This window comes from Osmerus mordax, chromosome 13 (assembly GCF_038355195.1).
Source record: "Osmerus mordax isolate fOsmMor3 chromosome 13, fOsmMor3.pri, whole genome shotgun sequence".
NCBI lineage: Eukaryota > Metazoa > Chordata > Actinopteri > Osmeriformes > Osmeridae > Osmerus > Osmerus mordax.
In genome coordinates, this window is record NC_090062.1 from 6,334,687 (window position 1) to 6,360,709 (window position 26,023).

The 26,023-nt window shown below is 48.0% G+C and overlaps 1 protein-coding gene across 2 annotated transcripts; it reads right to left on the bottom strand.

Annotated features, from left to right (window-relative positions):
- Positions 1-1,224: 1,224 nt before the first annotated feature.
- lgr4 (leucine-rich repeat containing G protein-coupled receptor 4) lies at positions 1,225-25,755 on the bottom strand. Of its 2 annotated transcripts, none has more exons than XM_067249036.1 (19): positions 25,463-25,755; positions 25,054-25,352; positions 17,782-17,853; positions 14,001-14,072; positions 13,017-13,088; positions 11,952-12,167; positions 10,656-10,727; positions 9,566-9,634; positions 8,452-8,523; positions 8,087-8,158; positions 7,868-7,936; positions 7,663-7,734; positions 7,488-7,553; positions 7,178-7,249; positions 6,986-7,057; positions 6,726-6,851; positions 6,268-6,353; positions 6,087-6,140; positions 1,225-4,537 (listed from the first exon to the last, which is right to left on the bottom strand). In XM_067249036.1, exons 2-19 carry the CDS (start codon positions 25,239-25,241, stop codon positions 3,156-3,158), a joined length of 2,904 nt encoding a protein of 967 aa, XP_067105137.1. In that variant the 5' UTR covers positions 25,242-25,352; positions 25,463-25,755; the 3' UTR covers positions 1,225-3,155. The 2 variants fall into 2 exon arrangements, with proteins under 2 accessions (XP_067105137.1, XP_067105136.1); XM_067249035.1 differs by having other exon boundaries at positions 25,054-25,355.
- Between the last annotated feature and the right edge of the window lie 268 nt (positions 25,756-26,023).

The following is a 26,023-nucleotide window of genomic DNA, read 5'->3' on the forward strand; positions in this document are numbered from 1 at the left end:
TTCCAATTGAAGAATACAAAATAAAAAATGGTTCCAGATTAATACATTTGCATGATATGTATCTTTTTCTACACAATTGGAAGTGTACTTAAATCGATTTTTTTATATTCACATACTTACTGACAACTTTAATATAAGCATTTTTGTACATAAAATTTGTAAGTGTACTTTTAAGTATATCTTTTCCTTTTGGACACATGTGCCACGGACTGAATGTGAACTCAGTGAGATGAGATGAATTCACAGGTGAAGCAGCACTTCCCCCTGTGCCCACATGATCGCTCCGAGGTCAACAACGCACAGCACGCCAACAAACGCACCCAGCATGCCAACAAACGCACCCAGCATGCCAACAAAGGCACACACACCATGCCAACAAAGGCACACACACCATGCCAACAAAGAGCCCAGCATGCCTGTGGTGCTCCAATGCTAGGGGGAATAGCAGAGAGACTGCCAGCAGGCTGGTATTAATGTAACAAAGCCCAGCTAAGGCCAGGAAGGATGCAGGTATGTGTTTAACGTGTGCAGAGCAGGGAGAGGAGTGGTCATACTTGGAATAGCCTGAATGTCCCATTAGTCACAATGTGTGTCTGGGAGGGGAATTGATCTGTGTAAGAGAGGGTTCCTGGGTGACTTATTGCCTGTCCCCAAGGATGGCAAGCCAGCAACTGGCCGTCATCTGCTAACCTAACATACTCAGTGGCACGTACTGCCACACTGAGGGTGTCAGGTCAGCATGTATGCTTAATACAATAAATATAAGAATGAATGTGCCCATCTGCACCATTGCGTGCCATATCTCAAATATAATGTGCTGCCTGTTTTTGAAACTGAAACCAGCACCTATATACACAGTGAAGAACCTCAGATGTCCTGACTGTCCTTACCTCCAGTCAGGGGGCTATTTTCCACCACGGGCCCAGTCAGAGCTCTCCTCACCTCAGCCTGGGGAGTCAGCACACATGGCAAGCTGGACCCTGGGCTGGGGGTCATTTATAGACCTGAGGGTATTCAAAAGGACGAAGGAGCAGAAGGTGATCCTTGAGACAGAACATTATACCACACACACACTCACACACACTAACAGTCCAGACAAGGCCTCTATCAGGGCAAAGGTGTGTTCTGATTCTCTGCTGCCTGTTTGTTTTCTGCACGGTGAAAGTATGTGTGGAGGTGTAATTCCAATTTAAATAAAAGTGTCACGAACAGAACTGATTTGAAAGCAACTTTTTAGTTTATATATTTTGGTTTAGAAAACAAATCACAGTATACAGTACATCAATTCCTCCCACAATTTGCATTTAACTAAAAGCGTGACATAAATTCAGTGACAATGTACAACCAGAAGTATTTAAAGCCTACCTCTCAAACAGAACTAGGACAGACGGTCTAAAGCACTGCCTGTAGCCATTACAGAGGAGGAGGTAGCTTTCGTGATTACACAACACATCCCATTTGTGATTATTGGTTTTCTACAGCATCAAAAAATAATTTACAAACTCAAACACAAAACACAGAGATTTGGAATTTTCACAAACAAAAAACAGACACAAAATGAGAAATAAAAATTACATTTGGTTGGTGTTATAACTACACACCCAGTCATACCGGTCACAACTCCATACCATTACATGAATGAAACTCACAGGCATGAATCTACTGTATCATTTCACAAGTCAATTTTATGTATTATAAGGACATGTGAGCAAATAGTTGACGGGGAGTCACGGTTTCCCTACATTCCTGAGTGAGCATGAACATGAAGTACACTTGTGAATACAGGCCCTCACAGCACCCACACCTCCCTCAGAAACCCCTCTGCTGTACCACACAGGCTCATCCATAAACTCCTGACGACTAAATATGAAAAATATTATCTTTAAAACCGTATTCATGGTCATGAGAACGCACATTAGTATAATGTAGATTAACTTTGGCAAAATAGCTTTGCTTTCAGAGAAGCACCCACATGGTTCATGTCTACCGTAAAAAAATAAACCCCTTTTTATTGTATCTACCATTACTACAATACAATCTGTCTAACAACTTTCCTGTGTGTAGGATTTAACATTCACCACTAGGGGCGCTCCAGTCTGTGGGTGCCTGGGATAAGCATTGTGTTCTACTTTCAGGGCCAACTTTCCGGCATTAAATCACCATTACCCACATTTATAATTTGTCTCAACAAACAACAATAAACTATACCAATGGCAGCTAGATAAACTACTGCAGCTATAACTCTTATATCTGCTCTTCCAATATGGCTTCCAAGTCTGATCACTTTCAGCAAGGAAACATTTCTGATTCTCCTATTTTGCATTTATGTCAGTATCTGGCAACCATAAGGAAAATGCATGCTTAGTATGTGTGTAGTTTAAGAGTGTAGATTTAATCAGTGTCACATTCAAGGTCAACTGGGTAAGTTGAAATGAAGACATTCTATTCCATGCAGTATTCCCGTGAAGGATGTGGTACATTCACACTGAAAACAATCAACAACACTAGAATGAGGACGATTACATTTGCTACATGTACATACAAAACTATATTAACAGAGATTATGGCTAGGCTTTAAAATCGACCGATCATGAAAAAACAAAACAAAAAAAAGAAGCTTATCTTTATATATCGATCTATTGCATCCTTGTAGAAGCTACAAGGAGAGACAGGAAGTCCCCAGCCAGATACTATTGACCTCGGGTGACATTTATATCTGACCCAGGAATAGGCACTGATGGCATGAGTTCCTCTTTAGATAACAGGGTGACAGTCTGTCTGTTTGTCTTTTGTCAGAAACACACACACACACACAAAAGGTTTACAGGAACTGGTTCAACCTCCTTTAGGGCAGACCAAGTCCTGGCCCAACGTCTTCCGTCTTCATGCACTCCGAGTCATGGTAACATTCCCTTTTTGTGATTGGTTGAGTCTCTGTTCCCACACCGATGTGATTGGTTGAGCCTCTGCACACACAGTGATGTCAAAGAAGTGCTTCCTGAATGATCTGAGTCTGTATGCAATGTTTTACTGTGTCACAAAGTGTTTCTACTCGCTAAGGCGTTGAACAAAATCGGTTGGTAGAAATGCATGCACACGTACACACGCACACTTTCACACACAAACACACACACATTCCACACACTCTTCCGCCATCAGTCTTTCACGCGAGGTATGTTGTACGAGTAGTGGACGAGGGGCAGGCCTCTGCTCTGACAGAAGCACGCTCGTCCACAGGCCTGCACCTGGTCCGAGCTGTCCGACACAAACGAGTCCCCCTCGTCCGCGTACTCGGACTGGGCCGAGGGCGTGCCGCTGTCCGCCCAGTAGCCCTCCGCCCGCTGGCACGGCCCCGCCCCGGCCGGAAGGGTGGGGCAGCTGTGGGACTTCACCAAGTGTCTGCAGACTGAGGAAGAGGAGGATGAGGAAGAGGCCCGGGCGTGGAGCGCGGCAGCCTCACACTGCTCACACCCCCTCGCCTCCCCGCACAGCTGGGAGTACGCCCCACAGTCATAGCCGGCAGAGTCTCCGCCCCCCACGCCCTGACCACAACCACCACCCTGCCCTGGCCCCGCCTTCACACCCCTGGCCACTCCCGCCCGGCCCCGCAGCCTCTGCCAGTCCTCCCTGAAGGTGGGGCTAAAGAACACGTACAGGACCGGGTTCAGGCAGGCGGGCAGGGGGAAGAAGATCAGCGTGACAGACTTGGCAATCTCAGGACCTCCTGCGGTACCGGAGGCGGCCAGCAGGGGCGCGAAGGAGAAGGCGGCGACAGGACAGAAGAAGATGCAGTTGGTGAAGATGAGCCAGGCGACGTGGCGCAGTGCCCCGCTCTGCTCGGGGGCGGCCAGCTCCGTGCGCCCCAGGCGGCAATACAGCCGCGTGTACACGCCCGCTGTCAACAGGTAGGCCAGCGCGTTGAGCAGCACCAGGGCCACCGTGACCCCCAGGGCCGGGCCCTCGCCCCCGGAGAAGGGCAGGCAGAGAGGGGAGGCCGAGGGCTGGCTGGAGCTGATCAGAGGCAGGCAGGCCGCAGCTGCAGCCAGGACCCCCAGTAGGCCCGCAGCCAGGCTGATGCGCCTCTCTGCCCCCCTGCTCCTGCGCGGTGAGGCTGACACCGCCGCCGTCTTCCCCAGCAGTGGCCAGACCGCCACGCTGCGCTCCACCGCCGCCAGAGGCAGCAGCAGGACAGCCCACTCCGAGGAGAAGACCGCCAGGACTCCCGTGACCCGACAGCCCATGCCCGTCTCCCACCACACCCCGAACTGGGAGAAGGAGCCCCAGGTGGCTACGTCCAGCACGCTCAGCACCCCCACGTAGATGCCGGTCAGCAGGTTGGCCAGGGCCAGCAGGCCCATCAGCAGCCTGGCTGGGGGCAGGGAGGCTGGGGACGAGGAGCCCGAAGGTAGGGCCCGCTGGCTGGAGAAGGTAGCAGCCAGAACCAGGCTGTTGCAGACCAGGGAAACCAGGCAGATGAACCAGACTGTCAGGCGGATCATCCAGCTACCCAGGAGATGTTCACACGGCTTGAAGGCTCCTGGAGAGAGGGATGGAGGGAGGAGGAGGAAAGAAATGAGAAGATAGATGGAGGGAAGGCAGTAGAATACGGGAGAATTTGTTTTCCAAACAAATAGCTACTAATAATAACAATAGTAACACTAATATTAGCTGTGTACAGTAAGTAAGTAAGTAAGTAAGACTTTATTTATATAGCCCATTTCATACAAGAATTGTAGCTCAAGGTGCTTTACATAAAATAAATAAAAACAATAGTGGAAAAAAAGTGATAAAAGTAATAATTGAAATAGCAAATCTATAAAAACAATAATATAACTAATAAAAGTAGTAAAACCCTTCTGAGATAAAATTACTTAAATGCTTCGGTAAAAAGGTAGGTTTTAAGCTGTCTTTTAAAAATGTGTAGCGTGTTTGCTTCCCTAATATTTATGGGTCATTTGTTCCATAGTTTTGGGGCGTAATTGACAAAGGCCGAATCACCAATCTTCTTATGACTGCTTCTGGTTACCTCTAATAGGCCTGCATTTGATGATCGCAGAGTTCTAGCTGGTGTGTAGTTTATAAGGGAGTTAGCAATGTAGCTAGGTCCTTGTCCGTGTAGAGCTTTGTATGTGAGGAAAAGGACCTTAAAGTCAATTCTGAAGGTAACAGGGAGCCAGTGTAAAGTAGCTAGGACAGGACTATTGTGTTTTCTCCTTTTAGTTTTGGTTAATAATCTAGCTGCAGAATTTTGAATGAGCTGTAGTCTTTCAGTGGGGTTTTTGGGAAGACCAGTGAAAAGTGTGTTACAGTAGTCCAGCCAGCTGGATATAAAAGCATGAATTAACTTCTCTGCATCATTTTGTTTTATGAATGGTTGTACCTTTGCTATATTCCTCAGGTGAAAGAAAGCTGTTTTGGTCTCTTTATTAAAGTGAGAGTTGAAATTCAAATCTGAGTCCAGGATTACACTGAGACTCGTCACCTCTGGTTTAAGACAGGGGGTTAGGCCTCCTAGATTCTTAGTAAGCATCTCTCTTTTGGATTTGGGGCCACATAGTAGGACTTCGGTTTTGTCTTCATTTAATTTAAGAAAGTTATCATTCATCCATTTGTTTATTGCCAACAGGCAGTTGGTAATGGAATTGATGGCCGTTGCATCGTTGGGTTCAGTGGATATATATAGGTGTGTCATCCGCATATCTATGGAAATGTATGTTATGTTCTCTGATTATGTTGCCGAGTGGTAACATATAAAGAGAAAAAAGTAATGGACCTAAGCAGCTTCCTTGAGCAACCCCGTAGCAGTTATCATGTTTCTTGGACCTATGGTCTCCTAAACTAACATAAAACTTCCTTCCTGTGATATATGATTTAATCCAGTTCAATACACTATCCGTGAACCCAATAAGCTTTTCCAGTCTATTGATTAGGATGTTGTGATCAATGGTATCAAATGCTGCACTGAGATCTAACAGGATAAGGATAGAGACTTTATTTGCATCAGAGTTTAGTCTGAGGTCGCAAATTATTTTGGTGAGAGCAGTGTAGAGGATGCAGACAGAAAACAAACATGGTGACAGAGCTACCTGGTGAGGGAGAGCAGTGCATAACCATGGAGACTCTCTCCACCACTTCTCCACCTGCAACACACAAGGAAACAATGCCCACTTCCTGTTTACCCTCAAAATCACCTCATGTCAATGAAAAATATATATACGATAATTATTTCTTCTTCTTTTTTTGCAGTGAGGTTGTGAGTTCTCTCACCTGCAGCGGCCTCCGGAGGAGGACTCACGATGGAGTCACAGCCCACGAAGGCGCAGCACTGGTAGGCGTACGGCACAGAGATGGACCTGGGGGTCACAGAGGAAACACTGATGAACAAGTCTGGCTGGAGATCAGTCTGACCCACATCTCCCAGCAGCTTCACCTTTACCAGATGTCAGACTTTACTGTACCAGACAGTACTGGATCTGTGTCTCAGTGTGAATGAAAGACCAGCAGTGTGAATGTGATCCTGCTGCAAGGTTAGAACTTGTTAACCAAGACATCTCTTCATTCCATTCCAAACTATGTGTCTAGGCCTTAGGCCTTAGCCACTGGCAGACGGGCAAGAGAAGGGGTGGTAGGGAGGTGGTGCGTGTGTGTGTGTGTTGTTTCTGGATGAATTCCGAGGAGATGTGTGTGTGTGTAAGCATCAAGGCGTGTCCTCCTGGGATACTGACCTGAGTCTGGGCAGGCTTTTTGCCGTCAGAATGCTCTTCATCTCCAGGTTCCCTGTCAGTTTGAGCTGGTTCACGCCCGTCAGACCAGCGGTGGGCAGGCTGGTCAGAGAGTTCAAACTCAGGTCCCTGCAACACAGCACACACACCGCAGGCTCCCGTCACACGTCTACATACTAGCACGAGCGTCTTACACGCATGTGCACCACTACATGGCGATGTGAGGGACCTGGTGTGAGGTGGAGGTAAGAGCGTCTACTCACAGGTTGGTCAGAGAGGTGAGGGAGAGGAAGGCATGCCTGTGGATGCTTCGGATCTCATTCCTACTCAGGTCTCTGTGGGAGACAAGATTTAGCCGAACGGTTAGACTGTGCATGTGCCGTGTGTGTGTATGTGTGCATGTCGGGTATGTATAGGTTTTTTTTCTGTGTGGCGGTGAAGGGAGGTTAACTCACAACAAGCGCAGGGCAGAGAGACCCTGGAATGTGTGTCTGTCGATCTGCAGGATATGGTTGTGCTGCAGGCTTCTAGAGACAGGACACGCACACAGGAGGAGAGAACAGAACATGTGGGTGATGAGGGAGCATACACACATCAGAGATCGGGCGAATGGGTGAACGGCTTGGATTCCTTTTGAGTATTAAAATGTGGACATGCAGTAGGTGAGTGTGTGTGTGTGTGTGTGTGTGTGTGTGTGTGTGTGTGTGTGTGTGTGTGTGTGTGTGTGTGTGTGTGTGTGTGTGTGTGAGAGATGTGTCGACTCACATCTCCTGCAGCTGGACGCAGCCCTGGAGGGATGGAAGCTCCTCGATCTGGTTGTAGGACAGGTCTCTGCAGGAGGCAGAGGGAGGAGGCAGAGGGAGGAGGCAGACGGAGTGGAGTCAGTTAAGTCTCACAATGCCAGGTGTGGTGCATTATGAGGTGTCTCATGGCCACTCACAGAGTTCTGAGGAGCTTCAGGTCATCACACAGGTCAGCAGGAACCACAGCGATGTTCGTACCAGTCAGGGTGCTGGAAACAACATGCAGATATAAAGACTATTACCACGGTCACGACATCCTCTCCCAGCGTGACAGACACACAGAACACTACCACAGACTGGGGTTTCCTGTCCTCTGGGGGGGGGGGGGGGGGGTTTACTCACAGGCTCTCCAGGTGGTTGGTTCCTGTGAGGACTGGGAACTCCTGCACCTGACTGGCTCCTCTGAGCATCCTGCAACACAGCAGGTCCAAGAACACACTCACATCAGGTACATCAGAGCTAAGCCAGTGGGTCAGTATGTTTAAGAGATCTACATCATCTCAAAATGTGTTCATGACCTGGAAGCTGACCAGGTCAGGGCTGGGAGGGAGAGGAACTTACAGGGAGTGCAGGTCTGAGAGGTTCTGGAAGGCCGAGGCCCCCACGGAGGAGAGAGGGTTGTCGTACAGGTGGCTGGAGGAGGGGACAGGGGAGAAGAGAGAGGAGGAGGGGGAGAGGACAGTGTGTCAGGACTCATCCACTATGCAAGAATGGCACCATCTTCTGGACATGTATACCCAAAGGCACACTGATATACAGTACAGTTCCAACTTGCAATGCCATCATTAAGAGTGCGAGAGAGTAAGATAGGGAGAAAGAAAAACAGAAAGGAAGCAAAAGTGTGTGTCCATTTAAGTTCAACTTTGTTCTAAATGTGGGTTGGAGGTATAACAGGTCATAGTGTGGGTACAGGCATTTGACCTTACATGGTTCTGAGAAGAGGGTTGTTATGGAAGGCTCCTTCAGGTATGGCAGCTATATTGTTGCTGTGGAAACCGCTGGAGAAAGGAAACAGACCCAGGACATGGTTAGTACTTCTCACCCCTCTGCAACAGGCCTTAGAGTGAGGGTAGGTGGTTTAGTATCAGGCTTGCCCTTTGATAAGGTGAAAGGCTGCTCCCAGTACTGTGCTTGTGGTCTCTAGTATGGGCCAGAATGACTCAGCTACTGCCACAGCCCTCCTGTAGATGGCATCTGTTGATTTGCTAATTGAGCTTGTTGACGGACGATTTTCTGACTAACTATTATGTTTGACGTTCTATGCCTATGCCACAGCGGCATTCATCTCTCTAATGAAAGAAACAGGCTATCAAGAGTCGACAGGATCATCAGAAAGATCACATACATGGTACACATCAAGCCACATCTAGTAAAGAAATCCTGATGTTCTGTGAAGATTTTTTTTCTTTTATTTTTTTGACATGAATACTACATGGATGTGACCTCAGTTCAAAGGCCGTGTGAAAAGTGTCTCGTGAGTGGCTCTAGCACTCCCAGTCAGCACTTTGACTAAGTAGAGACAGAGAGATGAGAAACCTGACTTGTTTTTCATCTAACAAAGGGTTTGGAGCTGTCAGGGTGTCCTCCTGAGTGAACCCTGCGCGTCTCCTCGCCTCGTTGCTGACAGACGAGAGGGGAGGGGAACAAAAGAGGACTAGAAAGGAAAACAGATAGAGTGGTCTGTGTGCTCTGATGCTCCATCCATCCAGACACCCTCATCAATCCCTCAGCTACCTCTCACACACACACACACACACACACACTGGCGTTAGTATCTCCCTTTTCTACCCAAAACACAGCCTGACACTATCATACTGCAGAGGGCACCTAAAGTCCCTCCTGTCTTCACTGTATTAGACAATCAGTTAATACAGGGCTCCAACCACACTACCACTTTGAATTAAAGTGGCATTAGGAAAGCATAACAAATGGAAGGGAATAGTATGATGATGAAAGCAGTCATTAAGGAGTGCACTTTTCTTTAATTCGCTTAGTGTGTGTGCGTGTGTGTGTGGGGGGGGGAGGGGCCGCCATACTCACAGTTCTTTTAGCTTGGGTAGGGTCTGGATGGCTTTGGGGAATACCTTGATGTTGTTGAAGTTCAGATCCCTGGAGAATGACAGGGAAAGAGGAGATCATTGGCTGTAGATGTATATTACACACCTCACTACCACGCCAAAACGATGCAAACACACAACATTACAACATCACCATCTGTTTGTTCAAACCTTATGAAGCCCTCTTAAGAGTACATCACTACATATATCATTGTCATAACAGACAGATAACATTGCTCAAAGCATTGATATTAACAGTTGTTTTTATTCCGCTATTACCCCTGGGCCAGTGGGCAGCTGCTAATGAAAGACCAGGCTGCCTCTGATGCCTGGTGTGTCACAGTGCTGCCTCTAATGCCTGGTGTGTCACAGTGCTGCCTCTAATGCCTGGTGTGTCACAGTGCTGCCTCTAATGCCTGGTGTGTCACAGTGCTGCCTCTAATGCCTGGTGTGTCACAGTGCTGCCTCTAATGCCTGGTGTGTCACAGTGCTGCCTCTAATGCCTGGTGTGTCACAGTGCTGCCTCTAATGCCTGGTGTGTCGCAGTGCTGCCTCTAAGTCCTGGTGTGTCACAGTGCTGCCTTTAATGCCTGGTGTGTCGCAGTGCTGCCTCTAATGCCTGGTGTGTCACAGTGCTGCCTCTAATGCCTGGTGTGTCACAGTGCTGCCTCTAATGCCTGGTGTGTCGCAGTTCTGCCTCTAAGTCCTGGTGTGTCACAGTGCTGCCTCTAAGTCCTGGTGTGTCGCAGTGCTGCCTCTAAGTCCTGGTGTGTCGCAGTGCTGCCTGGAGACGGTGGCCAGCAGGAAGTGAGCAACGGGAGGGCAGAGCTGATAGTCATCATGGACTCTGCTCCATTTATCCTGGAGCAATTACAACAGGAAGTGGACACACTGACGTCCAGGCAGGGAGGTGGGGGGTGGGGGGGCTCACAGATGTACGCACGCATCCACTCACATGCAATGGGAGAGAAAAAGCTAGTGAGAGAGAGAGGGAGAGAGTGTGAGAGAGAGGGAGTGTGAGTGTGGGGATAGGGGGGAGCAGTACAGAGCTGCATGCTTCACTGTGAACTTACAGGGTCTCCAGGTTCTCCAGCCCAGTGAAGCAGTTCTCTCCAATCTCAACAATCCTGTTGTTGTGAAGATGCCTGAAAAACAACAACAAGGCATCCTTCATCCTCTCCACTTTCACAAAGCTGCTATGTATGAGACAAGACATCTTAGGCTTGAGATGTTTCCGAGTAGAAGAATACACGCACACGGACACACACACACACACACACACTATAAAACCAACTTTTCCATACACCGCATGGCGTCCGATACACTGTGAATGAACAACACAGCACTTTCACATCCCCCAGGCTCCCTGTCTGACAGTAAAACTCCTTCAATCTCTTCCCAAGGTAAGGCCAGGGTCCTGTGGAGCCATCAGGGGGAGCACAGAGCTGTGATCACTAAATCAGCTGTCAGCGTGAGCTCAGCTCTCGTCTACTCAGGTCTGTCTACGCCTGATGGATTCACAGTCTCTTCTTCCTGTTTATTCTCACTGCCCCCCGGGGACACAGGTTTGTCCGATTTTCCTGCAAATGAGGCCCGCGGGCACTGCCATTCGCCTGTGTGTGTGTGTGTGTGTGTGTGTGCGTGTTCCAGAGTAAATGACGTATGTTGATCTACTTAGCTGATAACTCATCTGGTAAGAGACAGAGAGGAGCAGGGTGGGTTGTCTCGGTCAGATACTAGCATATCTGTGGTCGGCCCCACAGTTGACTAAGAACCCTGATGGTGCAGCTCCTGGTGTGTTTATCTGAACACGTGATTCAGAGCCAGTGGAAGGAGACAGTGGGAGGAGACAGTGGGAGGAGACAGTGGGAGGAGACAGTGGAAGGAGACAGTGGAAGGAGACAGTGGGAGGAGACAGTGGGAGGAGACAGTGGGAGGAGACAGTGGGAGGAGACAGTGGGAGGAGACAGTGGGAGGAGACAGTGGGAGGAGACAGTGGAAGGAGACAGTGGGAGGAGACAGTGGGAGGAGACAGTGGGAGGAGACAGTGGAAGGAGACAGTGGGAGGAGACAGTGGGAGGAGACAGTGGGAGGAGACAGTGGAAGGAGACAGTGGGAGGAGGCAGTGGGAGGAGACAGTGGAAGGAGACAGTGGAAGGAGACAGTGGGAGGAGACAGTGGGAGGAGACAGTGGGAGGAGACAGTGGGAGGAGACAGTGGGAGGAGACAGTGGGAGGAGACAGTGGGAGGAGACAGTGGGAGGAGACAGTGGGAGGAGACAGTGGGAGGAGACAGTGGAAGGAGACAGTGGGAGGAGACAGTGGGAGGAGACAGTGGGAGGAGACAGTGGGAGGGCAGCCTGTACTCACAGCACCACCAGGCTACTGAGGTTGGCGAAGGCGTGGTCTGGGATGACGGGGATGCGGTTGAGGGCGAGGGTCAGAGCCTGGAGGTTGGCCTGGTGCCTCAGAGAGTCGACGGGGACCTCCGTGAGGTTGTTGTCGTCCAACCAGAGGTGGCGCAGCTGCTGCAGGCCCTCGAAGCTGTCCTCGGGAACCACGGTGATGTGGTTGGCGTCCAGACGCCTGCGGACGGAGGGAGGGAAGAGTGAAAGATTAAGTTGAGGAACGAGATCAGGGACTTTCCATGATCAATACTGTATCAGCAATTTATGACACACAGCAGCTCTATTTGTTCTAGAAAAGCATACTTCTCCTGGTGCTCCTCTAACACTGCACCTGTGTCTTAAAGCATAAACCACCACTACCCAACTCTAACTCAATCCTGACTTGCTAGTCTACTGTGTTTTCAGATCCTCCTCTTCATTCCACAAACTCGAACCAAGTTTCCCCTTGTTGTGCTCTCACTCCACCTCTATCTCTACTTCTCTCTCTCCCTCGACATTCCCTAGGAGTCTGTGTTGGAAGCAGCAAGGCCTGTTGATTGACATCTTGTTCTCAGAGGTTTCAGACAAACCCTGCTCTGCCAAAATGCATTACTTCAGCTTCAGACCTTAACCCCCTCGGAGGAAAAAAAAAGACATCTGTAGAAAAAAAGGAAAGAGAGGAGAGAATCAGAGAGAGAGAATCAGAGAGAGAGAGAGAGAATCAGAGAGAGAGAGAGAGAGAGAGAGAGAGAGAGAGAGAGAGAGAGAGAGAGAGAGAGAGAGAGAGAGAGAGAGAGAGAGAGAGAGAGAGAGAGAGAGAGAGAGAGAGAGAGAGAGAGAGACAATGAGGGTCACGTGTGCAGGCCTGTACCTTTCAGATAACATGGAAAGAAAAAAAATTGAGGGATCTGTGAGGTGATAATGGAGAACTGGATTTCCAGAGAATCTCTGCTGCTCCACCTTCCAGATGGATCCTGACCTTCTCACAGAAGGGGGGCCAGGTCCTACTGTAGACCCAGACAGTCAGAGAAAGACACTCAATACTCACAGAGACTGGAGGGCGTGGAGGTTCTTCAGAGCTGCACTGGGAACGGTCCTCAGCTGGTTGTTCTGTAACATGCTGAGGAATGGAGAACACATGAGGAACCTGATCACATTCACATCTACTGGTGCAGTAGCTCTGGTCTCCATGGTGTTACTGGTCTCCATGGTGTTACTGGTATCTATGGTGTTACTGGTATCTATGGTGTTACTGGTATCTATGGTGTTACTGGTATCTATGATGTTACTGGTCTCCATGGTATTACAGGAGGACAGGTAGACATCCAAGTGTGTACAGTAGTAGAACAGGGATCTACAGGCTGCAGTATGAGGTGGAGATGAGCCTCTGAATATTCAAGGTATTAGAAAAATGCAGCTTGGCAATGATTACTGATGGGTAACAATGTGGGGGGAACTATAGGAATAGGAGCAGTGTGTGTGTGTATGTGTATGCCCAGTGACAATGTCAAAAATCAGTCAATGTGTGAATCCTACAGTCTGCACTCAAGTGCAAATCGCGGTGATAGTTGATCTCCCTTCCTCTATCAGCTCTACTGGGCCCTGGGCCCTTCAGCTTCCTGACTGCTACACCACCACTTCCTGTGTGCTACAGCACCACACACACACAACATAAACGCTCACACTCTCAGGAAAGAGCTGGTCTGTCTCACCTGCTCTCCTGAGTCCCTGACACTGATTTACTACACTCTGATTTACGACAGTGAAGAAATACTGGTTCTGAACTGGTAAACAATTATAGTTTTACAGTGACAGTTGAAGAACGGTGTGTATGAAGTATACAGTAGGAGGTGTGTGTGTGTTCATGAATGTGTGGTTGTGTGTTAGAGTGGGTTGTGGCCCAGGTAGGCCAACAGGACTTTGGACTCTTTGCTCAATGCAAAGGCAGAAAGGGCATGGCCTTATATGCATGTGTCTGTGTGTGTCTCTCTGTGTGTGTATGTGTGTGTCATGCAATGAAAACGTAACTTACAGGACTTTAAGCTGGTGGAGTCCAGACAGAGCTTCAGGGTGGATGAAGGAGAGATCATTTCCTGCCAGCCGTCTGAGATAGAAAGAGAAAAAAAGAAACAGCACAAGAGAGAGATTATAAATCACATTGAGAAATGTAAAAAAAAATGGTCAATCACGATTGGCTGATAGATGTTGAGTGTGGTTCATCATTGGGTCAAATATTCTAAATATCAGTGAGCATTAGAAGAGCACCCCTAAACTGGAGGAGGCCAGTGGTATCAGGCCCAGCGTGACACCCAGGGACGTGTAAGTGAGATGGCCTGTTGTCACTTCATATGACACCCAGGACATGTTACGACTGGCTCCCCCCCCCAATCCTGTTTACCCCCTTCTCAAACAACCCATACTCCGCTTCCCCCCCCCCCCCCGGGGCCCATCCTCTCCACCTCCCTCCCAGGAAAGCTGCTGGCACAAGCAGTGTGAGTGCTACTTCCACCAGCACTATTTTTGAAGAGAGTTCGGCAGTATGTGGTGACTGCGATAGGAGGTTGTAGCATCAACTTAGTTTGAATGCACGAGTCAGCCTGACTGCAAGTTTGACCTGAATGTAAATTTAAAATAACTGGTGTGAATGAGGACAACGTGAGAGAGAGAGAGAGAGAGAGAGAGAGAGAGAGAGAGAGAGAGAGGAGGGGACTGTGTCTGTACAGCGACTGTGTCTGTGTGTGTTCAATAGACGTGTGTGAGTGAGAAGAGATAAGGTAAGAGACAGATACAGAGAAAAAGAGAGACGAGAGAGAGAGAGAGAGAGAGAGAGGAGAGAGAGAGAGAGAGAGAGAGACGAGAGAGAGAGAGAGAGAGAGAGAGTGAGAGAGAGAGAGAGAGGAGAGAGAGAGAGAGAGATGAGAGAGAGAAGAGAGTGAGAGAGAGAAGGTTGGTGTGGTGGCTGGGCTGGGCTGGAGACATAGCTGGACTCCATATCAGGTCTAGAAAGATTAGCAGGTGATTTATCACCATGTAACTGGAGTCCAGAAGCCCAAGCTGTCACAGTCAGCCCAGGCCCACAACCACCACCCCCACCCCCCACCCCACCTCAGAACCCAGAGCTGCAGGGTGATCAGCCTGAAAGCCAGAAGGTGTTTGTAGGAATGATCCACGCTACCTCGGACTGGTACAGACCCCCCCCCCACCGCCCCCACCCCCCCCCCCCCTCCCCCATCTCATCATAGAACAGCCAACGTCTACAACCAACCTCATGCACAGAACACCCTCTGCTTCATACTTGGCCATATAAACCCTGACCTGGTTTAGTCCTGCTGAGGCCCAGGATCTCCTCAGGAGGTAAAAGCCTTCCAGAACATTCTAACCTAAATACAGGCACTGTTAAGACCATGCAAAGTATGGATGTGGGGGGGGGGTGAAGTCAGCTTAAACCTTTCCAATAAGTATAAATAATCCTGTTTCCAGTGCTTGAGAAGGCTGTACCCAATTGAACACAGCCAGAAGTTACTTGTGTTACAGAAGAAAAGTGTTAAAAGGCAGGAACAGCATCCTACAACATGCTGCAAGCTAAAGCCCAACCATCGAAGACTGTGATCACACACTGTTTACACGATATATAGCTGTTGTGGTTGACCATAATTGTTAAATTAGGATTTGAAACCCTATATGGCTGTCGGAGAGAGAAACGCTCTCACTCACTCCTTATCTCTCTCTCTCCTTTGACTTGACTTGGCCCCCAGTCAAACCAACAGTGATTGCCTCCCAGCCGTAGTTTCATCCTACAAGGACAGTATGTTTTTCCAGCCAACCCTCCAAATCCACCACACATTCAGTCACCTCTGGTTATGTTGTGGTTGACAATTTGTCTGTATGGAATAATGATATAAATAATGCGAATCGACAAACTAGCTTTGAATATTGCCAGTATTTTTACTTAACCCGCTAAAAGTCCTGGAACCTCAAAGCAGAGGGCCCAGTCTATGACCTCACCGTACCACACACAAACCCGGCAACAACTTGTCTAGGACATCCTTCATGTCAGTGAAGTCCCAGTCCGCCCACTCCCTTTCTCTCAACACGCGCAGAACCCCCCCCCTACCCCCCAAGGCTATGCTGAGAGGAAGAATGTGCTTAGCCTTGTTGAGGAAAGACTCAATCCTTCTCCTCTCTACAAACACCCCCTAAGACATGCTACTACTCCCTCTGGCCGAGTCACCAGAGGCCCTCGCCTTCAGGGAACAGGAACAGGAAGGAGGCTGTTTATTTGTTTATTGCCGGTATATATATTTATATATATACACACACATTCATACACACACGTCTACATACACATATTAACTATATATAGTTAATATAGTGTATAAAAATTACAGATGAGTGTATAAAACACAACGAGTTTGAGAGAAATGATCCACATGTAGGAGTGTCAATTCCATTGACTGACAGACGCAGTGGCAGATCGTCAACCTAAAATGAACATGCACTGACAACTGTAGCATGCGCACCAACGTTTCCACAGGTTTCATGGGAGCAGGAGAGAGCGAGACCTACAGGCATGGGGATACCTTGAACACCAAAACATAATTAGTAAGAAAAGTGGAGCGGTTACATGACTGAAAACTCTCTTCCTCCCCCTCCATATCTCCCCCCTTCCCTCCCCCCGGGCAGCAGTGTAGTGACACTGGGAGAGTCCTAGCAGGCCTGCAGACACAGAGCAGCCTTCTGAAGATCCATCAGCCAGATCCACCTGAGGCCCTGTTCCACTCAGAGGTTAAACAAACACATCAGTGAACCCAGGGCACCTGTCAGTCACAGGTGTTCCGGAACGCCGTAACAGACCCTGAATATTCTGTTGGTTCTAGAACATTCAGAGACCAGCTTCACAGCAGGGTCTGGGCAAACACAAATTGAAAATACTACCAAATACCTGATTACTTAACGTTCACACAGTGGAATAAAAACAATGGAACTCTAAGGTACATTTAACACCACTCACTGAACTTCCTGTTTTTGCTCCAGGTGTGCTTCCCAGTCTACACTACACATGACAGGCCTGTCTAGGAGGGCCCCTGTGTCAGGGGAAAGGTAACATGGAGCAGTAAGAGTGTAGCTAGACTGCGTTTTTTAGCCCCAGTTGTCATGGAAACCATTGTTTTGCCTCCTTCCTTCCTGCCCTGCGCATTCCTCTGCACAATGCGATGAAAAGTAAATTGCCCCTTCGACAAAGCAGACCGAGTAGTGTTTGTAAAGGACTAAGGAAAGCTAAGACTGGTCTGGATGAAAGATGCACGCACTGCTTCCAAAAAAAAAAAAAAACACAAACCACCACAAAGAGCTTTCAACCCTGGGAGCCTGACGTGTTCACTGCTGGTCATTCTGAATTCTCAGGGTATGTTACCTGATATCAGCTAGACAGATCTTATCTACCAGCTGAGCCAGACAGAGGGGATATTTAAAGAGTAAAGAAATGACAAACACACAGGCAGATTAGATAGGGACGCTGAATGGAGCCTTCAGGGATGTGATATTGCCACCCGGCTTGATTCCTAAAAAAAACATTTCCAACGGGGAACGTATCGTGAACACATGTGGAAAACACGCAGCGTGTCAAACATGACCGCTTCGTTGATAAGTGTTCTTTATGCGGCTGTCAGCAGCTCACTGCTGTGAGACAAGTGGAGCTGAGAAAGCCACTCGACTGGTAAACGCAGCATTATACAGTAGGCCTGCTGTAGCGCAGGGCAACACGGTAAAGCGCTCTCTTATGACGGCATGGGGAAACAGATGGATGTACTCACAGCTCCTCCAGGTAGGGCAGGCTTCTGAAGACAAAGGCTGGGAGTTCTGTGATGTTGTTCATGCTGATGTCTCTGCAGAAGAGGAAACACAGGATGAGATGAAGGATGACACTCTGGACATCAGTCATTAGGAAACACTTGAGAGATGGTTCAATAAAATCGAACCCAACCATGCTGATATCGTTTGCGTGCTGTAGCCTCGTAACCGGATTAAGCACAAACTCATTCATGGTGATTTGATTACATAAACACTGTTTTGAATTCCAGGTGAGGGACAATAGGCTAAAGATGAAGTATTACATAAAACCAACAGGTATTTTAGCAGCAACTATGGCATTTAACATAGGGATCGTTTATGGCAGAAGGGAGATATTGTTAGGGTCACTGATTAGCCTTTCTGATATTAGTCCATACTATCATAAAGTGAGAGAAGGACACCATCCTATGTAAGCAAATCCTATAATGTGATTCTCAATAAGTATACCCTTTATTAGGACTGAAGACGTAATACCTAAACCTTTGTCTGAAGAAAAGTTTCCGAAAACAGCCCGATTCTCAACAGATTCTCCCATGGAGACAACCAAAGACCTCTTTATGGGTATTTTTTCTTTTTTTCTTCTTCTTCTTTGTAGGAGCTAGGCCCAGGGGATTCTGCCACTCGCTCTCTCTGAGCCCCAGGAAACACCGACATGTAGCAGCATGACAGGTATGCACACATAGGAGACCAGCGGACTAATATGGGACTCCAGATATGAAGTACAGAGAGAGATTAACAAGGTGCTAATGAGAAATGTTCCAACACAACAGCACCAACAATATCATGACTTCACATCCAAATGCCCTTTTTAGTGAACTAAAACAATGTATCAAAAGACACACATTTGCAACTAAAGAATACTGGAATATTAAATACTGGAATGAAAGCAATAAAAGGAATATTGTAGATAACTATTGTCTACTATTGTAGATAACTATTATTGTATAACTGAGCTGGTTTGCCTTCATTAAAGAGGACAGGGATAAAACAACATCAGCAGAAAAGTCTCTGACACCAGTTAAATCCATCCACTGTCAGGTCCTCAGAGAGGAGCTACAACTCAACAGAGACAAGCTTTTAACTCTGGCCGGCCATCTTGATTAAGAATCCATTCACAAGCTTCAAAGTGGAGCCCGTAGACACCAGATGTGGAGATGGAGCACAACAGGGCTGAAAAAACATCCTGGGTCCCTTAATGAGGCGAAACTCCCTCCTAAACAGAGAAGTCATCTTGGATTTCACTGCCAGACCTCTCCAGAGAAGTGTGTGCATGTGTGTGTGTGTGCGCGCATGTGGCTCTTAAGACCCTCAGAGGATCATTTTGCTCTGCTCCTGCTTGGTCACTACACATAGCAGACACGCACTTATACCCCCCCACACACACACACACGGAACATATACGGATCATACACGCAGGGAACACATCCATCCATCCACAACGGTAGGTCCCCAATATAAGCCCTCTGCTATCTCCCTTTACCATCAGGCTTATTCAATTACCTTATAGCTCTCTTAACAATGGTGCAAGACTCCTTGATCCAGCCTCGCCACCCTCCCCCTCTTTCTTTATCTCTCTGCCAGCTCCCCTGGTGAGGCTTAGCAGACTGCCGGTGTGGGGATGTCACCGTTGGTGGTCCCATGGATACATTGAGACGTGTTGACAGTACCCTCACATGTCCACCCGCACCATGGAGCACCTTTCACAGGCTGTTGGCTGTAGGCTGAGAGCGAGGGCTAGGGGAAGGGCTAGGGGAAGGGGTAGGGGGACGGCTGGGGGCGCTCAGGAGACACGATGTGGAGAGACAGAGGAGACCAGGGAGAGACTGTGTGGACAGAGAGGGGAAGACCAAGGGAGGACAAGTTGGACACCAGAAGGAGACCAGGGGGAAAAGGATGTGTCTGTTCAGCAGTTTAACTCATTAAGACCATTCCTGCATGTCAACCACTGTTCTGAGGGACCCTTTCAAACACAAAAGTATTACTGCAGAATCCCTTTTCTGCGTCCTCGTTTGACCAAATAAAACACTGTATCGATTCCTCTGACCCTAAAAGTAACCTTTCCTGAAACTCTTTCCCAACTATGTATGGAGAATGTATCAAAATGACATTAGTTTACTGCTAAACACTATTCACTGGAGGGAGAGAAAACAAGCACCAGGAAGAGGCTTCCATCAAGTCTCGACAGAGCCCTTCTTCAGACTCTTCTGGAGTAAAGTCTGCCAGTCCTGAGCTGATCTCAATCCTTGCTCTGCTACGACAGGCTGGCTGAAACCGCAAGGCACCAACACAACTGAAATGAAACATGAGCAGTTCCCCACAACAAAACACTTACCACAGTTCATTTATTTTAGAACAATCAGTACCCGTGTGTCCTCGGCAACATGATCAACTATGTATCAATTGTAATTAAATGCCTCTCCTCAGGCAACAAACTTGAAAAGTAAGACAACCCAGTCTAAGTGTGTGGTATTACAGGGAGCCATGCTATCTGTAAAGTGGCTCTCTGGAGGGCCTTGGTTGGTTAGGGTTAGGAACCTGGTTAGAATCTCAGCCAGGGTTAACGTTCCCTCCCAATTATACAGGCTGCTGCCGTTAGTCCACAGACCAGATGAGGTCCTGACCAAAGCCACAGCACAGCCACAGGGGCATACATTAGAGAGGAGTGTGTGGAACGTGCATGTGTGTGTGGTATGTGTGTGGGTGGGTAGGACACTGGCACCACAGTCAGGAGGGAGAGGAAACTAGCGTGCCAGGAACAGCAAGAACAGCCATGATTGACAGGATGACGGGGCCAGATAAGGCTGGTGGAGGCAAAGAACCCGAGGTGTAGCTGACTGGGACTCCCTCCTCTGTGGAGATCTGAGGGCGATGAAGAACGGGCACTGAGGCAGGTGTGAAAACAGCCAGATCTCATGCACGTATAGTCTGACACATCTTCTTTCAGGGACTGATAAAACAAAGTCCATAATGTCTCCCTTTCTTGACCAGTCCTCTGGTCAGACTCATTATTGACAGGAATCCTGTCATTTGTGTTTAGGTGTGACCCATTAATGAGTCACCAGGAGTATGACTAACAGGACTGCTGTTCAGGAGGGGGTCTCTGGTGCTGTATATCAACCCCCCCCCCCCCCCCCCCCCCCCCCCCGGACTGTTGTTTCTTATTGACTAGTGAGGTGACAAAGGTGAGGACTGGAGAGAGGTGGGTCTGGCAGAGACCACTGGAAAGGAACAGGCACACAGACAGCTGGCTGGCTGGTAGCTGGATGAGTGCTGGCTGGCTGGGTGGGTGGGTAGCTGGGTGTGTGCTGGCAGGCTGGGTGTGTGCTGGCTGGCTGGCTGGGTGTGTGCTGGCTGGGTGGCTGGGTGTGTGCTGGCTGGGTGGCTGGGTGTGTGCTGGGTGACTGGCTGGCTGGCTGGGTTGTTGTTGTGTGTGGGTGCTCTGTGAGTACACAGGGGGTGAAGTATTTACCACTTGGGTAATAGGGCCATCTGACCCACATAGCTGGAGCGCAAACAACCGTCCTGGTCAGCTAGCACGTCTGTATCAAAATAGTAGAAGAGTGAGAGGACGCTAATATGACAGTTAGGGTGAAAGTGAACAACTTTGTACCTATGTTTACTGTCAGTTTCATTCATTGCAAAGTCTGTCTGTTTATAACATACAAAGCCAAATACAGGGAGAAAGACAGAAGACAGGGAGAAAGAAAGAGAAAGAGAGAGAACAGTGTGTGAGAGAGAAAGAGAGGGAAAGAGAAAGGGAGAAAGAGGTAGGCTAAACATTCTCCCATCCAGCAGTCATCCTGTTTGTGAGCGGGAACTGACTGGCTCCTTTCACCTCTACTGACCACGAACAAAAGTGTCATTCAGCATAAGATGGATAGAGGGCACCAATGGTAAGTATGCTAGCTAGACCACTGGAGTGAAAGACCATTAGCCCCCCCTCCTCCCTTTTCTGTGCCCCCTCCCTTCGCCTGTGGCTACCCTTCCAAGTCCCAACTTGTGCTTGTTCACGCTATGAAAGGACTTCAATTGAGATGTGGGCCACACTCTCACACCCCCTCCTGTGCACGCAGACGCGAGGGCGTGCACATGCCACCAGTGTGCACACTCCTGGCTCTGGGGAGGCTCCGTCTTTTGTCACTCATCATATCCTGAGTGCAGATACCAGGCAGAGCCATAGCTACATTAAAGGACTGGGGCGGGGGGGGGGGGGGGGGGGGGGGGGGGGGGGGGCAGGAGGACAGGGGGGGGGGGGGGTCTAGTGTGCTGCTGCGTCGAGAGGCCCCTTTTCCTCTTCCAGGCCCCCAGCTTCTCTGTCCTCACCTGTTTCCCTCAGGCACGCCTGCTTCCATTTCAGCTGCCAGGAATGACTTCATGGACACACACCAACAGGCAGCCCCCGCAATCACACAAACCCAACATCCCTCCACACTCCCCCCCCCGGCCACAATAGTCCCGTCCCCCCCTTTGCCCCAGGACCAATGCATGGGGCTAACACAGCACATCAGGCACTGTCAAAACAAGGAGGACAAGCCTTCTCCATTTCCTATGTGCAGCATAGCAGCATATCTTGAGCAACAAAAAAAACAAAATCCCATGCTGGACGTTGGGCTGCTAGACTTCAACAGTATACATCAGAAAATCCACAACTACAATAAACTACAATCCTACTTCTCATTGCTCTTCATCCATCCAAGATTCCCGCCCGTCCCTCTCTCCACCCCTGTGCTTGTGTTGCTGCGTTCATGGCAAGCAGGTAGTGGTGGAGGGAGAGGAGTGGTTGGAGTAAGTACTCAAACAAAGCCAACCTTCTGCAGTGCCCTGCAGTGTTCCTGTAAGGCAGCTGTCTGGAACGGAGCTGCTTCTGTCGTTATCCGCAAGCGTGTCTGTGTGTGTCCATCTCCTTGTTCCTCTCCATCAGTCCAGTCCTTAACACTAACCTCATAGGTATGTCAGACCGCTCTTTCAGGAAACATTCTATAGAGGTTGGTGTGTGAATATCTATCCTGTCCATACTCTATCCCCTCTCCTTCTGAAGCAGCCTGACAGGAGAGAGGCTCCACAGCTGCTGTGTGTCTCGTTAATCCAGGGTGATCCCTAACCCGGCCGATGATCTCCATACAAAGGACCCGGGGAGAGGAGGGGGACAGCAAGAGTTCAGGAGACAGAGGGAAGAAAAGAACCTCCACAGTAACAGAAAGAATATGAGAGAGAGACAAGGAGAGAGAGAGAGAGAGAGAGAGAATAAGAGAGAGAATCAGAGAGAGAATCAGAGAGAGAATGTGAAAGGCTGGCTCTCTAAGAGCGTGAACTGGATTTGTCACATAGTTATGAGCTGAAAAGCGGTCATTAAGCAGTATTGATGGCCTTGCACAGAGAGAAAGACCGAAGGCTTCACACATTTACACATTGTAACAACATGGCACAATGTGTTGACTCAAGGCACTGCTTGATAACTGGTGCACTACATTACCAACTTTAAGAAAACAGGCTTTAGAACAACAAAATGACAAAGGTGTGGTTGAAACACAATATTTAAATAATATAGCTTATATTATTAATTAACTGACAGATGTATTGGTTGTACTGGTTAGGACGGAGAATTACTGAGGATATGTTTTTACTTGGACATGTTTGAAAGAATTGGAATTAATGTAGTGTGAATTCTCAAATGTAATAAAGCGAAACATCCTTTGAGTACCAAACCAATGATCCAGAACTGAAGGTTTTAGCATGTGTTTTGTTTGTTGTTCTAACAAAAAGATCCATAACACCAGGGTGGAGTTCTGTCTGTTTTCTCCCAGTCCCATCATGCTCGCATTATCTGCTCCTGGTTATCAGACTATTCTAGACTACAAAGAAAATTCTAGAATACTGCCATGTTCTGGAACTGAAACACTGACAGATCAAAACAAATACAATCCCAGTCATTCTGAGGGTGTATTTGTAATCAAATAAAGGGGTGTGAAAAATACTTTTGTATTTTCATTATAGATATGAAGTACATGTCAGATTGATCCTGTCAAGGTCACATTTGCTTCCTGTTCAGCACATTGGCTCCGTCCAACAAGCAGTGCACAACACACAGGCCCTCTCACACAGTAGGAGGGACTACCTAGCTGATGATTGACTAGCACATTGTGAAACAGTTAAGGCCACATAACGAGGGATGGATTAGTTTCACTTCACTGTAGGCCCATGGAGTAATAATCAACTAGTGTGCTCACCCTCCTCCTCTCTCACAAACATGGCAGGCTTTACATACCATGTTACACAGACCTGAAGAGATTTTCAACCGAGTACGCACTTGTTTATTTTTGTGTTAACAAACACTTCTTACTTCAGTTCCACGTGTGGGGTTAAATTGGAAACATCCTTTAGGATGAGGGCATTTTCCCATAGCTATTATTTAGACCTGCTGCCTGGGAGTGACACTAGGGTCCTACCGACGTCTATAGATTTATCCTTTATGCATGACAGCTGGTGGAAGTTTTGCTCATAACATCCCCTTTCATTGTTTAATGATGCTCACTATTTTCCAAGTTGCGTGTAGTGCTACTCATCCCACTATAATTGTTGCAAACAACCTCTGTTAGATAAACTAAGAATGTAATAAAGACAGGTCCTTGGCCTCCCTTGGGGACATGTTGGAGCACAGCGCTGCATGCTGTGGGAGCGCGTGCGGTTGTGTTTGTGGTTGAGCCCAGACCTGCTTTTCCAAGGCAGGGAAAGTTAAGGGTTTGGGTGCTTGTGGTCTCACCAGGCATCTTCCCAGACAAGGATGATGCAAGGATGAGAGGGGTGATGTCCAAAATCAAACCATAAGCATCATGTGAATGATAGTAACAAATGACACAATGATCAGACACAGGCAGACCTTTAGAATAATGATACGTTATCCTATCAACAATGGTAAACTAGAAGAACAAGCATGGCAACCAACAGAACACTACATGTTTCTGTATTTGTTTAGCTGCATCCGCAAGATAAAGTATTAGGCCTACTAAGAGTTATTTAAAAGTCAGACTCCAACACAATGGATACTATAAGGCTAAAATGTTTCCATTCATCATTAGTAGGCTATTCGTGCAAAATACACAAAAGTAGCCAACCTTGTCTGTTTTTCTGACAATAATATGAGTTTGTTCATGGACCTAACTATTTTAAACGGAAAGGCAAAGAGGCAACATTTTTAAACGCCAAGACCGTGTGAATGTTAGTGACATTTTACTTACAGGTAGTATGTGAAGGCGCTGAGACCAGCAGGGACTGTGGTCAGACCCTTCCCAGAGCAATCTGCACCTCCGTCCTCGTCGCAGCTGCATGAGGGCGAACAAACTGCCGGAGTGGACTGTCCTTGACCAGCGGCACCATCATGTTGTAAACACAGCCACAAGAATATCCAAACGGCAAAAGGACGCATTTTCAAGTTCGCTTCAGACTGGGCAACAAAGGCCTTTCTGGTAATCTATTCCTGTTCGTCGACTTTTCATGTGGCACAGTGTAGCAGTCTGTTTTTCGTATAGGTAGCCTCCTACTAACACAAGGAACAAAATTGTTAATGCTTTGGATCAGGCACACCTAAAAATGTCCGTTCCGTTCACCTCTTTGTCAAACGTGGGACATATTATTTGAGCGGTTTACCTTTGCGGGTTAATATTCCTACTTGTGTGGCGTGATCACTACCCTATCGCTGGTCCCATGAAAATAAAGTCGGCTACCCTTGCACCCCATATGAGAAATCGTCACCTACGCTTTTTCCGTTTTCGTTGTCCCATTAAATAAACAGAACAGGCGTAGGCTATTTCGTGCTTCCTTTAGAATGACCACTCAAGAATGAATTTGAAATAAAAAACATAACATGTCGCATTTTTATATTGTTTTCCCTCTCCTGATTTGTTTCCTGTAGAAAAACACAGTCAGCTTTCAGCCATTCCTCACGTTTCCTTCCTTTGCTCCCCCGCCACCACCAGCCCGCTTTACTTGCTCGCTGTGTAAGCACCCTACCGGACAACCTGCCGTATGATGCGATTCATAGGGTAGGCCTGCTACAACCATGCATATTAACTTGACAACGTCACTTTTACAAGTAGCCTACCCTAAGCGCAGCGACTGTAGCTTCAAAAACTTGAAATGGGCAAACAGTTAGGCCTACTTTATTGCTCTTTAAATGCTCTCGCAGTTTTTATTAATGTAGGCCTAGTA

Coding starts and splice junctions, on each gene's coding strand:
- lgr4 (XM_067249036.1), bottom strand. CDS start 25,241: ATGCGTCCTTTTGCCGTTTGGATATTCTTGTGGCTGTGTTTACAACAT. Junction 7,735..7,867: donor ACCAACCACCTGGAGAGCCT/GTGAGTAAACCC, acceptor TGTTGTTTCCAG/CACCCTGACTGGTACGAACA. Junction 4,538..6,086: donor GCACTGCTCTCCCTCACCAG/GTAGCTCTGTCA, acceptor CCCTCTCTCCAG/GAGCCTTCAAGCCGTGTGAA.